This window comes from Rhyacophila brunnea, unplaced genomic scaffold (assembly GCF_057557595.1).
Source record: "Rhyacophila brunnea isolate RB1 unplaced genomic scaffold, BYU_Rbru_1.0 scaffold_3, whole genome shotgun sequence".
In the NCBI taxonomy this organism is placed as follows: domain Eukaryota; kingdom Metazoa; phylum Arthropoda; class Insecta; order Trichoptera; family Rhyacophilidae; genus Rhyacophila; species Rhyacophila brunnea.
In genome coordinates this window covers 24587914-24602680 of record NW_028232965.1, presented here as the reverse complement: position 1 = coordinate 24602680, position 14767 = coordinate 24587914, and the positions used below count along the sequence as shown (strand labels likewise).

General features: G+C 30.6%; 1 protein-coding gene and 1 long non-coding RNA gene across 21 annotated transcripts in view; both read right to left on the bottom strand.

Moving 5' to 3' along the window:
- LOC147068097 (uncharacterized) lies at positions 1-2689 on the bottom strand. The gene is made up of 3 exons (XR_015071336.1): positions 1358-2689; positions 956-1149; positions 1-722 (listed from the first exon to the last, which is right to left on the bottom strand). It is a non-coding gene; the product is annotated as an uncharacterized LOC147068097 (long non-coding RNA).
- The window catches only part of LOC147068096 (PDZ and LIM domain protein Zasp-like), an 86483-nt gene extending 72096 nt beyond the window's left edge, over positions 1-14387 (bottom strand). For 9 of the 20 annotated variants that reach the window (XM_085952430.1, XM_085952422.1, XM_085952431.1 and 6 more), the window contains exons 1-2: positions 14076-14387; positions 5902-6007 (exon numbers count right to left, since the gene is read on the bottom strand). In XM_085952430.1, the coding sequence (XP_085808556.1) occupies positions 5902-6006 (105 nt within the window). In that variant the 5' untranslated portion in view covers position 6007; positions 14076-14387. The remainder of the gene's footprint in view (positions 1-5901; positions 6008-14075) is intronic. The other 11 variants (XM_085952418.1, XM_085952433.1, XM_085952426.1 and 8 more) reach the window with 2 other exon arrangements.
- Positions 14388-14767: the final 380 nt, after the last annotated feature.

Below are 14767 nucleotides of genomic sequence, written 5' to 3'. Positions count from 1 at the left end.
AATAAAAAGAGTGAGGTTTTTAAATTATTTTTTTTACCTGGACTATCTTCGACTACTAGAAAGGGCTAATTATATTAAAATATGGTAAGCAGTACAATTTCTCCTGAAATATGGTAAAATTTGAATGCGTTAGTACGTCCTCACTACGATATATTTGTTTAGGTTTGTATAACTAGCACACTATTATTGTTGGGCAGTCAAAAATGTTCCAACAATTAAATTTGATATAGAAACGTTATAAATCTAAACATATATTTTTTTAAAAAATCGGTTTAGTTTGAACATCGCACCGCACGTCTTTCTCTATGTTTAGGTATATTTTTTATTCACAATTATTATTACAACAGATAATTGTTCTACTGTACGTATATATGTACGTATAATATATACATACAGGTATAACTAAAATGCAAATTATGACATTTTAAAGAAATATTATGTTATCAGTATTTCCGTATTTTCTTTGTAATAGCAGAATTCATGGCAAACTATTCTCTGTTTTGCGGCGCAGTTTATTTCTGTGCGTCTAATACCAATGCAATTTTGATAAACTGCAACACTTAATAGGTATGTTTATAGTTGAAGATAACGTTTGTAGACAATTAATTAGCATGGCTTTGTTTTACTTGGATTAAAATTCTCTATTGTTCCACCTTGAGAACTACTTGAATGTTTACGATGTACAAGAAATACCTAGACGAAGATCACAATATAATTCGTCTCTGTTCTGGCAGAACACACTAACTGGAGAATACTAGTTTTGAGTAATTTGACTTTGAAGTTGTTAAAATGATTGAAATGGTCTATCATGTGAGTTAGTAATCGTAAAAAGGATGACTTTAAAATAAAGACTTCCAAGGTTTCCAGACGGTAAAGTTTGAAATAAGGAATATTTTGTTATAACTAACGCAATATGTCATTTTTTCGAATTAGTGTCTTCTGCCAGAACAGTGACGAATAATGTAAAGAAAATTCTCACGCGATATCAAGTGATAAAATTTTCCTAAGTACTGAATTCCGACCATAATATTATTATAATATCATTTTATTTAAGCGGAAAATATTCTGATAGTAGATAACCGATAAAGTAGTAATACTTACAAGATATTATAATAATTATATGAGTTTTATATTACAAATTTATTAAGACTTTTCGGTACTGTTCGGTTATCAGGAATACAGCGGAAAACACATTTTGAAAATAGCCGATAAACTGGATTATTTGTTAAATTAACCTAACCAAACCAAACCTAACCTAACCCAACCTAAACTAACCCAAACTAACAAATAATCCAGTATATCGGATATTTTCAAAATGTGTTTTCCGCTGTATTCCTGATAACCGAACAGTACCGACTTTTCAAATAGATAAAGCAAATTAATGTCACACAACTTCATTTCCGAGACAGGACCGTAGTAAGAAGCAAGTTTAAGCAGGGTATCAGAAATTTTAAGTTAGGCGCCAAATCACAAAAGGATGAGTGCCTACAACTATTTGTTAGTTAATTTTAAAGTAAGCCCTATTCTAAGAGTGATAAAATACATCGCTAATGTACAGATAATAAACCAGTTTTTACACAAATTGGCTATTCTACTTTTTCGTTTTATTTAGATGAGTGAATTTAGATCCAGATTTAGCCACACACAATTGTTATTGATAAAATAATACGCACATCTGTCCCACTCGTGTGATTTAATCTCTCAATTACCGGTCAAGATCCAATATTTATCAATATAAATAACATTAGTTCATTCTTATTAAGCATACATAATTCGGAAGCACCTCAGAAACATGCATATTAAAAAAATATGGAATCGGGCGGGACTTATATATGGAATCGGGCGAGTTTATAAATAAAACTGTAATTTGCTAGTACAAATTTCTCAAAAAAACTATTTTTTATGAAATACCTGTTTTAATTTTTATCATATTTTGTATGTATGCATTATAATCCACCGCTTTCACTAATCGGACACTTGTCTGGTTTTTGGGGTGGCGGATTACTGAGAGAGTACTGTATATACATATATATATTGTATATATCTACTTTTGCATTAGTTAGTTGCTAAAATAACACGAAATATACTTCAAATAATATCTACATAAACTGTTCAATATTTTTATAATGAAATTCACTGGCAACTCACAAAGAAAGTTATCTAAAAATAGGGTAGGTATTGAGAACTGAAATATCGTTTCATGTCAATAATATCATGACATGCCGTCGTCACTCTTCCCAGCTCCCGGAACAAGATATTTAAAAATGAGACTAGACGCCTCGTTTACATCGTCGGGATCGATTATTTATTATTATCCATCCGTCTTGTAATGTAATTTGTAAAATGTTGGCTCGTAAACAACATAATAATATCTATCTGGCTGTATCACGCTAAAGTTCGTGGAAGTATTGAATATCAATAGAAAATAGACTATACAATAAATTACAAAAGTATTCTCAACTAGAAAACTTGAATGAAGGAAACCCAGCAAAGATCTCGGTCCACTCGTTTCAAACATAAAATATAATATGATACCGAATTTTAAAAATAGAATAGCAACTAAGAATATTTTACCACGATAATTTGAAAATGTGATTTGTGTTATTGTAAGTACATATTGCACCACTTCATTATCAATATAGGTACTATAAAATATATTACTATCTACAATTTATTGAAATGAATCCATTAAATAAATAAACGGGGATACCGTATGGTCCGTATGTAATAAATTGTTAAAATACAATTTAATATAGGTACCTACTTGTTTTTTACTCAATATTATAGGTACAAGGTACAACTTCGTGTTTGTTTATCGCACAAACTTACTCTATAATAAAAATAAATTTCTATTTATATTTCACTAATTCTATTCAAGTATAATTAGTATACTAAACAAATCATGATATTAACAAGATCAGAAGGATATCATTATAATTCAGTCACGCATGATATATAAACCAGTGCTTGGCAAGCTTTTGATGTCTTCGTGTTACATTTTCAAATCCTAGTCCGGGTCTGAGATCACTCAATACTTTTTTGAGAAAAAAAATCGTTTTACCATACGGTGGTAACATTTTATTATTTTTATGAACTTTTATGATTTTAAGAAATAATAGCTGGTGTATCTATTTTTTTTTACATATTATTAAATTAGTGTCTTCTTGGTGACGACAATATGAGTTGATATAAAATAAATCTTTCACGGTTCTTTCACCCAGTCGGTATTACAAATTATCATTCCTATAAAATGACCGACGCCAACAACTCTCATCGACAACATATTCCAGACGGGGTACATTAAGAACCAGGAAAAAATTACAGACTTTCAAGGAAAACAGTAAGCTTTTTTCGATCTGCTCGAAAAAATCAACATTAAATTTATATTGTTTTATGTAGGAAGGTAGGTATACGTTTACCGAATAAGGTCCAACTTTTTCGAGTTAGGGTTTATACTTATCGTGAAAAATCGTCCAGATCAAAACATTAAAGCAGGTTCAGATATTAAACAACACTAAATGACATTGCAAGTTACGTGGCTAGTTTAAATGGTAGATCTGGCAATAAAAATGCTGGCAAGTTGGCAACGCTGTCACTGGAATAAAATATAAGCAATGCTTTGATAATCTTAATTTTCGTGGTGTATAAAAATTCATTGAAAATAAAAGAGTATCTGACCGTTAAAAAGGGACAGACAGAATACATTTATTTGTGCAGCGATCCATGCTAAAAATAAAAACAAAATTGCTCCGAAAATCCCAAATTCCTTCTCCAGTTAAGAATAAATAATAACACCTCGGAATAAATAATGTTTCAATTGTGTCAACAAACGCATCAGAATACAAATTAACATTTTTTTGTACATTGTGTAAACAAAAATGGTCTATAAACGCATATCTACTATAATATACTATTCGTTACATATATTTTTCAATGCATATTTATATTCTAAAATGATAAATAATCTGTGTAGGTACTTCGTTATGTAGTGCCAAGATGTTTAAAAGTGAAAGCTCCACAAAGCTCCAAAAAGCTTTGCAATAAATTTATTCGTCTAGTAAGTGGCTTGAAAACATAATCGTGTAAGTTGCCAAAAAATAAGAAAAAAGTTAATTAAGATTTTCGTGCCTAATATTTATGAGTCTTTTTTATTTATTACGAGCTAAAATTAACTACAAATTTATTTTTATTGAGAAATTGATAGTATCAAAAGTTCACCGTTTGGCAACAATCATTTTCTTACGTATTAGAAAACATATTACGGTTTTACAATATACCTAATTGGTGAAGAAATATATGTACATGTTACATAGAAACAGAGAATTATCAATATAGTAAAAGTAAACCGAATGAACGTAGAAACGTAAGATGTTTTGCTAAGCGTTCCTACAAGCCTACAAGACTTTTATGAATACAGAAAGCACCGGTTTGTTGCATTTTTTTGTGAAAGAGATTTATGCACGCATTTTGTAAACAGTTTGGGAAAATTTTTCTTAAAATCTCCGCTCATAATCTCAAGACATGAGTTGGGTTTGTAGAAGGCGGGGGACAAGTTAATTTCAGCGCTGATTTTTGCACTCGGCCCGTCCAAATTGAATTTCTCACACCAGCTTACTTTTCACTACGCCTTATTTACCGCATGATAAAATCTACTTATAATGAAAATATTAGTTATATCTTTATCGGTATAGGTACATTTAATCAATTATTGTGAACTAATTAACAAAAAAGTTTTACAATTGTCATCAATCATCATGTTTCGTTTCATTAGACTCGACAGTTCACATAACCTACATTAATAAATAACTCCAACGTTATGATGATTCTAAAGAAAATCAATTCGTCTTAATTTGGTAACATAATAAAAGTACGCATTTATAAAAGCTCGAAATTTGTTGTAAGTATTAAATATCCTTCTAAAAAACGATGATTTGTTTTACAATATCATTACTTAACGGAGTATAATGTGAATGTTATGATATTGTTATAAATTGTATATCATATTTTGGTTATCAATTTAGAATTGCGACATTGGTCTCATACTAATAGGCCATCCATAGACTGAAACCGTATGCAGTTTAGGACCGTGTGCCATACTAAATTTAAGATTCTAAGATTTCTGTTCATGAAAATATATTTTTACTAAATTTGCAAATGTAAGTGTATGGCACACTGTTCTAAACCGCATACGGTTTTAGTCTATGGATGTCCTATAAAAGATTACACGATTATAACTACGGTGGCATTAAGTCATTATTTTACGAAAATGTACCGGTACCTATGTAAAAATAACAATTATCAATTATTATCGATTGACATTATAAAAACATTATTTGTCACTGCTGCAATTACAAAAGTTCAACGTTTTAATTATTGAAATTCAAAATAAATGCAACGTCGTTACCTAATTTGTTAATAATAAATAAATGAACACGTCATAATAAGATGACAGCCTATTTAAAAAAATCGACCATGTAACTTGTATGCATTGACATATTTTATATTGGTGTATTATCTGACTAACGTATATTAGTGTGAGTAAAAAGACAACCGCAAATTTACGTGTTTTATTTAAATAAATAAATGATATTACTTATGCGGTTAACCAAAATATCCTGCACATTGTAATGGAAAGTAAATACCCTAGTAACAAAACGAAAATGACGAACGTCTGAATATTTTTCTTAAAAAGATAATTTTATTGTTGACATAACAAACGAAAATAGAATTATAATTTTAATAAATTGTCAATAGCTAGATACTTAAATAAATTCGAGTGCCAATGTACCTATTGACTATTTCCAAATACCTAAGTGTTAGCCTTTCAATCTGATACAAAAAAAGTCGCGATGGTGTAGTTGTGTAGTAAATTAAATGTATATGTTTGTTATGAGGACTTACCTTTTGGATGACCAGCGGAGTTCCGAAGTCCTTGCCCCCCTGAAGGCGGAACCCGAGGGGACAGTTGTCGGGTCTGGTCAGTCTGACGCTGATCAGCTGCGCCATCCTACACCGAGAAATACAACATACGTTAGTTAGACGTTAGACCTTTTAAACATAGTTTTTCCTGGGTTATTTTAATGCAGATTCATCGCATTTTATTTATTCCTTGACCTCAAATAATTTTATTGTACCTATTTAAATTTAGACGCCAGTACTAATTATTTAATTAATCACCAAATGATGCATTCAATTAACCTGTATATATTATGTAAAGATGAGAACGAATCTATTTTTAACAAAAAAAATACATTAGACACATTCGTTGTATGCTGTTATTGAGAGTTCAAAATTTATAGATGTCGCACATCCGATAAAATAGAGTCATAAGTCAAAAAACCACGATTTTGAGTTTAGTATAGATTTACAAAAAAAATCTCCATCTGCTAAAAAATAGTCATAATTTTAGCTTTAATATTAAAACCACTAGATGGAATTATGACTATTACATTTAGACTAATTTGAACGTGTTCATTCTCAAACAGTGTCATTTTTTACTTTACGACGCGTCGGTGTGTGCACGTATTGTATTTCGTATCTCAAAATTTGAGATACTATATTATTATTTAATACAGTCATAAAGTGGAAAATGACTATATTGTCATAATTCGAATTGAATATTTTTTGTTGAAATATTCCGAAATCTTATATAAAAAAGTGTCACAACTCAAGTTTTTCACGATTTTCTTTCTGTAAAATGACTTTTTTTTACAATGTAACATAGCATTTTTTACGACGAATCCAAATATATATATAACATGGGCATTGCTCTAAAGCAGGGGGGGGCAAACTTTTTGGATGGAGGGCCAAATTCAAGAGTTCAAAATGAGCGGCGGGCCGCAAGTAAAATACCATTTTTAGATATACACTATTTATTATCACGAAAAATATACATTACAAAAAAATTAATAATAAAATTGAAACTGAAACATTTTTTAACATTTTTTTAAATTCAGGTAATAATTTTCTAGTTCATATTCTCAAAACTGCTTGTAAATGGGCATCGGAGATATTTGATCGAAAAGAATTTTTATTGAGGTTCATGATCGAAAATATTTGTTCACATACATAGGTTGATCCAAAAATAACGAACATTTTTCTTGCATAATCTTTAAGTTGGTCGAATTTGTCTGAATTAAGGGCATTGTAAAATTTGGAGATTTCTTCACGACGAAGCAATTCTCTTAAATCAGTGTCACACTGCAGATCAATAATCTCAAGTTGTAGCTCTGTTGGTCCACTATCAATATCTATTGAAAATGGATCGCGTACTATTGCTAAACTTGTCTCAATTTTTCGGAAGTGACTAAATCTTTGTAAAAAATCGTCATTCAGAGCTTTAATAATTTTACAATATTCTTCAAATTTATATTCTGGTATATTCAGCAACTACAAAGTTGGAAAGTGGTCCACGTTGTTATTCGATATTTGTTGAAGGAATAATTTGAGTTTTAATTGAAATCTGAAACTTTTTACCATATCATGGGCATATATTTTTTCCTTGCAACGCGGAGTTAAAAGTATTTAAATGTGTCACGATGTTCAACGTAGAAAATAGTGATTACATAGTGTGAGACGAGACGCAATGAAGACGTACTGAGATAATACATTTACGAAACAACAAATTCTTCAAATTTTAATCTAATGTCAATATTTTTTTAAAAATTATAAAAAGTTATTCGTAATCAGAAGTACAATTAATGATGGCGGGCCGCAAAAAAATACCCGGCGGGCCACATGCGGCCCGCGGGCCGCAGTTTTCCCACCCCTGCTCTAAAGAGTAATGCGGGAAACATACAAGAAAGTGATTTTGACCATTTTCATATTAGTTTTTTGGCTCTACTGAAAAATCTACTCTTTGAGTTATGACTCTATTTTATCGGATGTGCGATGTATCATAAGATCATAATATAAAACACCAATACCGTGCTGTTACTGTTTTGGAAAGGCACCTACATACTTTTCAAGTGTTTTATAAATTATGGATGCTTAATAAACTTAAACGAGAGAATAAAATGTATTTGTCCTTTTAACACATTTACGAAAACCACACATTGAATCTGACAAATTGATGTTCACTACTTCCTTTGCTCTGAGAAAATACGTTATGTGCCATCTTAAAAGAAACAATCTCCGAAAAATGCATCTATTATTCAAACCATCGATATTTCATTGAAACAACTAATCCAAACACGAGTGCTTTGATAGAAGTAAACAAAGTGAAGTTAAAATAATATATACAAGAACTGGAATAACGTAGGAAATACCGACCTACACAAAAGGATGAAACGTATTCGACTGGTATATTCATTGCGCGGCCAAATCGCAAATGAAATATTTGCGTCAACTTATTCGACTTATTTTTAACATAATATTAAAATGTATATAAACGAGAGTAATAGAATATATAACATTCTATAAAAAAAATCACCAATCATGTTTTGTTGTCCGTAGTTTTCTTAATTAACAGAGCACAGCTACATTATGTAATTTAATCTAATCAATATTTTTGAAATGTCTGAATGTCAAAATTTGACATAGATATTTGACCCCTACATTGTGGATGCGATGACTAAATTATAAATAGAGATAATTACAATACCCAATGAGTCATTCAAAGCGGACAATAGAATAATCTCTAATCTATCGATGGCATATGAAAATATTTCGATAACTTTTATCTCAAAGCACTCGTGCGCATTCTTGACCGGTAGGTACAGAAACTAAATGCCGATTGATTGTCGATGTTAATAACGCAATATTATTGTTATAAAACTAATAAAATTGTGTTGTAGTAGTTACATAAACAAAACATAATACAAATATCAAAATAAAACAAAATATAGCCATATCTAGTAGGTACCTAGCAGTGGCTTGCGGTCTATAGATGCAACAGACACGGAGCATCCCCACAAAATAATCGATAACGTACATACCGACTATGCAATAATTATGATTTAGGTTCTTATTTGTGCAATTGTATGAAAATTTCTACTTAACTATCTTTATTAATATTACGTTTTATCATATCATTAGAAATATTTTTAGAAAATGGCAATGCCATACATTATATTATTTGATCGGGCCAATAATCAATTAATTACAATAGATAATATTATGTTGTAAATAAATGGTGGGTTTATAATATTTTTTTCAATAGCATCCCTACAAGCAAAAGTCAACGTACGTGATTCATAATAATTATGTATCTACCTATCTACAGCATCTGATTAAATGATAATATTCAGGATTATTGTTATCGGTTGACTAACTATATAATACCTATTACATATTATTCTGTTTTATTTCATTTAATATAATGGTTTTTCGCCGAGAATAAAATATTGAGATTATTAACAACATTGTAATTTTCTAATAAATTTGAGTGTTTACTATATTTAATACATAACAAAACTAAAAAGATGTTGGCATCTTTGTATTATTTACCAAAAGTAGTCTTAATAACTTGAATCATTGTAATACTAATGACTAATGAGATATAGTATATTAGTCTACTCTATGCTAATGAGCAACGAATCATAATCGATATAATTACACTTTTCAATCGAATAAATTCAGAAGTCAACAAAATTTCGTAGTACATACTGATTTAATCAAATTATGTAACGAAAACATTACAGATAATATTCGTATATTATTTATATGAAACATGGGTAATATGTGGCACTTATCGCGAGATAACTTTGTGCATTCGAATAATAATTATTATTTAATATGTACCTACATACTATTAATAATAATAATTGAAGAGCTGAGGATTAAAATATGAACTCCAATGCATGGGTGACCGAGATGGGTTTATTTTGGCTTCAAATTTAGTGATTTTCATGCACTTTACCGATAGCAGTTTTTACATAATATTATGCTTATATTTTTTCATACACGAGTGGGTTTTCTCACGTATAAATAATTATGTGATTGTATGTAAACAACTGCTCTAACGCATTTTTTAAACTTATAAGTATTTCAATATGTTCTGTTAATTCTCAATCCAGAATCTCAAGTGAGTAGATAAAATTAAAGGAAAAAGGAGCAAGTAGGATACATTCTAAAGTACCTAGTTGTTCATTTATCCATACAAAAGAGTTGTTTTGTAATGAGTAGGTACTTGACTGGATGCGACTAATGTTCATGACGAATCTGAGGACATGATTATAACCATGACTTCAGCAAAGAAATATACTGAAAACAAAATTGTAATGTCTGGTTGTCGATTTAAAAGAAACATTTGACCAATATGGCAGCTTATCTATAGGTATTGGTATCTACCAATTTAGTAGACTTTCGTCTACATTATCAAAAGAAACTTACGAAAATAACGCACTTACAACAATATTGGTTGAGGCGTGATTTGAGAGACGCGCGCCTAGAAATCGAACAATCAATAATACGAATCAGTATTTTCCTTCATTGCCATGTCCACTTTTTCTTCGTATTTCACGGGGACAAAGTACCTAGTGGGTGATCGCCAGTGTATACATAGTATAATAAATGTCAGTATTGGAGTAAAATCTATAGTAGTTAATATTATTATCGTTTACGTATATGGCAAATCAAATATAATTTACAAAACATCTGTCCAAACAAGGTCACAGATTGTTGAGTTGATGAAAAAACGTTTCAAAGGGTGAAAAAACTTCGCCTGCATCTATAAAAGGAGAAAATTCACTGCGTTAAAAATTACCTGTCATAATCGTTAACCTTCATTCTTCAATACATGAAACCTGAATGCAGCATTTATAGGTCAACTGTTTCGAAGATCGTGACCAACATAAAGAGATACAATATTACCATTTTGTACAATGGACAAATCGGACAATGCCAGAGTTTTATTAATTTCTATAATGATATGTACCTATATACTTAATTAAAGTAATTTACCGTTTACTATATACTAGTCGAATCACATGAATGTCATGAGACGATTTTTAAAAGGAATAGTTGTTGGCCATTTGCCCAAAGCATCGGGTCCTTGCTTTGGATCAACACATTGAAAAATAACATGTAATTTTTGCCATATGCTGGATTAAAACACGTTTTCACGACTTTGTAGACAGGCACTCTACTACCTGCTTACTGGATTAAGTAGGTTTACTAATGAATCACCAATCTATCAGCACCAACATCACATATTTAGACGTCGAGCATATTCCCTACCAACTTTTTTATAAAAAATATGTTTTCAAAATTATATACATTTGAAGCTGTATACCTATCTAAAATAAGAGGTCAACATGACTTTATTTAATTTAATTAATAACCAGCGAGTATAATAAGTCAATTGGGGTTTCCCACCCATGCCAGTACGTAAGGTGAATGTGACAGCAAATTTAATGCTACATTCAATTGTTTTTAAAGTTTTCTGTCGATATCATTATTTCAAAATTGGAATATCCGGCGTGACAAAAAGAACACCTGAAAATTAACCTTATAATGTTAATATGTATTGTATAATAATATAGTACATAATATGATATTTAAAGCTTATGATTTTGTTATAACATAAAGGTTCACAAAATTGTATTGTTTTCATCATTCTTATATGTAAAGCCTATATAATATTTAGTATTTACTGTAATATAATAATATATAGATACCAACGTAAAAAAACTTTATTTTAGGCGTTGATCGAAAAAAAATATGTTCCTTTAGAAGTGACGAGTTTATTGAACTCCCAAAAATAATTTATAAACTAAACATGAATTTTCTGTCCGTTTTATAGACTGAAAATAATTAAACCGCACGCTTCGACTGATTATTAATTATAAACATTCTTGTTGAAAAGTTAAATATTTACTATTCAGCAGGTAGGCATTATAGGCAGGTAGATGAATAATTATTATTACCACTTCTGATTATTATATACAGAGTGCAATTAATAAGTACTTACAGTAGCATGGAATTCAAAATATGCGTTCGTCGAATTTGCTTCTTAAAGTAAATAACTGAAGAATGTTTTGCATTCTTTTGTTTTCATATTGGAAATAAAATTGCCACCGGTTGGTGTTTTATTTACATGATTCACATTCTTATCATGCTTTATCATCGATGGTTTCATTATAATTATAATATATTCTATCATAATAATATGCATAATGCCTAAATCCAGACTAAGATACAAAATATCCACATTAATAATTTTTATTATACAACGGTTTTTAAGCTTTTCCGGCTAAATTTACGTACACAGTACTTAGGTACTTATTTTTGTTTTGAAAATTTTGAAATTCAACACACGTCCACACCTGCAAATATTTCAATTAAATTAATAATGCAGTATAGACAGTACAAATCGTACAAATGTGTGTGTGTTTTAATCAAAACAACATTTCAAAAGACCATGCGTCGATACGTCCGATGAAACAGTAGTTTTTTTTCTCCAAACATGGCTTAACTAGATTGTTTGTCTAAACATCTGCCCATATTAAATACAAATATTTGTGGATAGTTTTTATGCAATGTTAATTTGTTTACGAACATGTATCTTCGTCTGGACCGTGCATAAGTGCATACAACAAAAAAACTAAACAAACCTGTTTTTCATTAATTCTACAAATATTATTGTAATGTCATCTTCTCTAAAAATATAATTTATGTTAGCAATAATCATAATCATATGTGCATATCGGCTTCTGGAGATTATACATTACAAGGAAACAGGTAAGTACATCAATGATATTCAGGTGATTTAAAAACATTTCCTGTCCACCATATTGTTAGAAATAAAATTGATTTGGCCAACTAATAAAAAAACGATTCCAATACACTGCATGAAAATGTCTTCACCTATAATTTTATAATGATGTATCGGCGTTATGCATATTATTATTTAACATGATTAATAGATGCTAACTTATACTTTCATTTTATTCGGTGTGCCAAATAACTATATACCTATCAATAATATTAGCTGTCTTGGCAACATTTTCATAATCTATTATTTTTTTTCAAAATAATAGCCAATTAAAAGTTACCGCTACTTGTTTATGGATTTTCACGGTGTTGTTCCGGATTGGATTTTCCCGACGTCCCGGAAACTGAATTTTCTTTCATTAATTTACTCCACTACAGTGTGAAGTCATTTTATAGCAGTAATATGTACATTATATTTATTTGTTTGTCTTTACAATTCGATAACTATATTTAAGGTCAAATTCAAAAAAGATCATTAAATCCGAAAACCTATGGGAAATCGATAATACAAGTTAGTCACAGTTTATTAGTGGGGGGTGCATTCACTCTGTAATTACTTAAACAAACCGTTCGGTTCTTTAAACATTGCGAAATTTTGGCAACTTTCCATCTGTCGAACGCGTTATTTTGCAAAACGATTTGAAAATAATCTCGGGCATGCCTATTAGAATTAAAAGCACGTAACAAGAAATTTGAGATAGCCAGGGGAAAAGTTTCAGTAAAGCTTTGAAACTCTTTGAAGATTTGCGGGGTATAGGTACCTAATACCGACGTCTGCGTCGGAATATTCCAAATTCAAAAATATTTATTTTGCAATAAAATAACGCGCCGACAGTAAAATTATATTTGACTTTCATTTGAATATATATTCGAAAAACTTCATTGACTAAATAATTCTACAATTTGTATTGGGTAAGAATAAGTCCCCTACGTATTTTAAACTTATTTTTAGATTGGGAACGTAAGTTCAAAATAATATAACATGTTATTTGCATGAAGCCAGACTTATGAATTAATATTCATTTGAGAATCCTATTGCAGAACCCTTATGTTGTAGTTCTTTTAAAGGAGATTGTAATATTCTACTAAATTATTATCATCGGCCATATTTGATGGTGTTTAACTTCTTATCCACAATTAAACGCATTAATATTATTTATAATTATTGATGATTTGAGCTACACAGGGTTGGATGCTGGAATAATTCTTCCTATAAGTTATTCGGCTATGAGTTTAAACTAGCGCAAGTTTGCAGCGAAAAGTAAATCTTAGTCTGTATGGGACCTGTATTTATTTTTGACATGTTGATAATCGAATGATGGGACACACTAATTAAATGTAATAAAAGAGAAATCTTTTACCTGGGTTATTATAATTCCACTATATTCGTACAAAGTCCAAACTGAAGATAAAACAACACAAGTCACAATAAACTAAATAACACAAAAACGTTCGTATTAACACATACAATAAGTAATTATTTCTTTCGTTTGTTTTTTATTTAAAAATATTACGGTTGAAAAATATATAAGTCAAAAATGGCGGGTAGGAATTGTTATTTTTAGATGTTGGTAATACGATACTGACGGGGCTACTATTGGTCGGGCGAATGACGTAAGGACTGAGCTGTTGCAGTGCGATCGTGCGTTCTCGTTGAGCGGTCTCACTCGAATGCAGGCCGGTTTCGTTTTGTCGGCGACTCTCCTCCCGACTCAGACAGAAATAAACCCAATGTTGGGCAAGCCGCGACCGCTGATATGGAAGGATGCTTTATTACTGAGATTATTAGTTATGTATATCGAAACGTAGGTATATTATCGTAAAAAAAAACGGGTATTTTGCGTTGGGTATACAACCGGCAACCCATGGAATTCGACGCACAACCTATGCCCAGGGCCGATGCGAGGGGTGCGGCTGCCTATGTGCGAAAAAAGTCGCTGAGCAAGCTGAGAAAGAGACATTGAGCTACTTAACAAGCTGCTTGTTGGCGAATTTACAATCTGCTTATAAACTCGCCCAGGTGTCATCATCGAACAAGCTAACAAGCAGATAG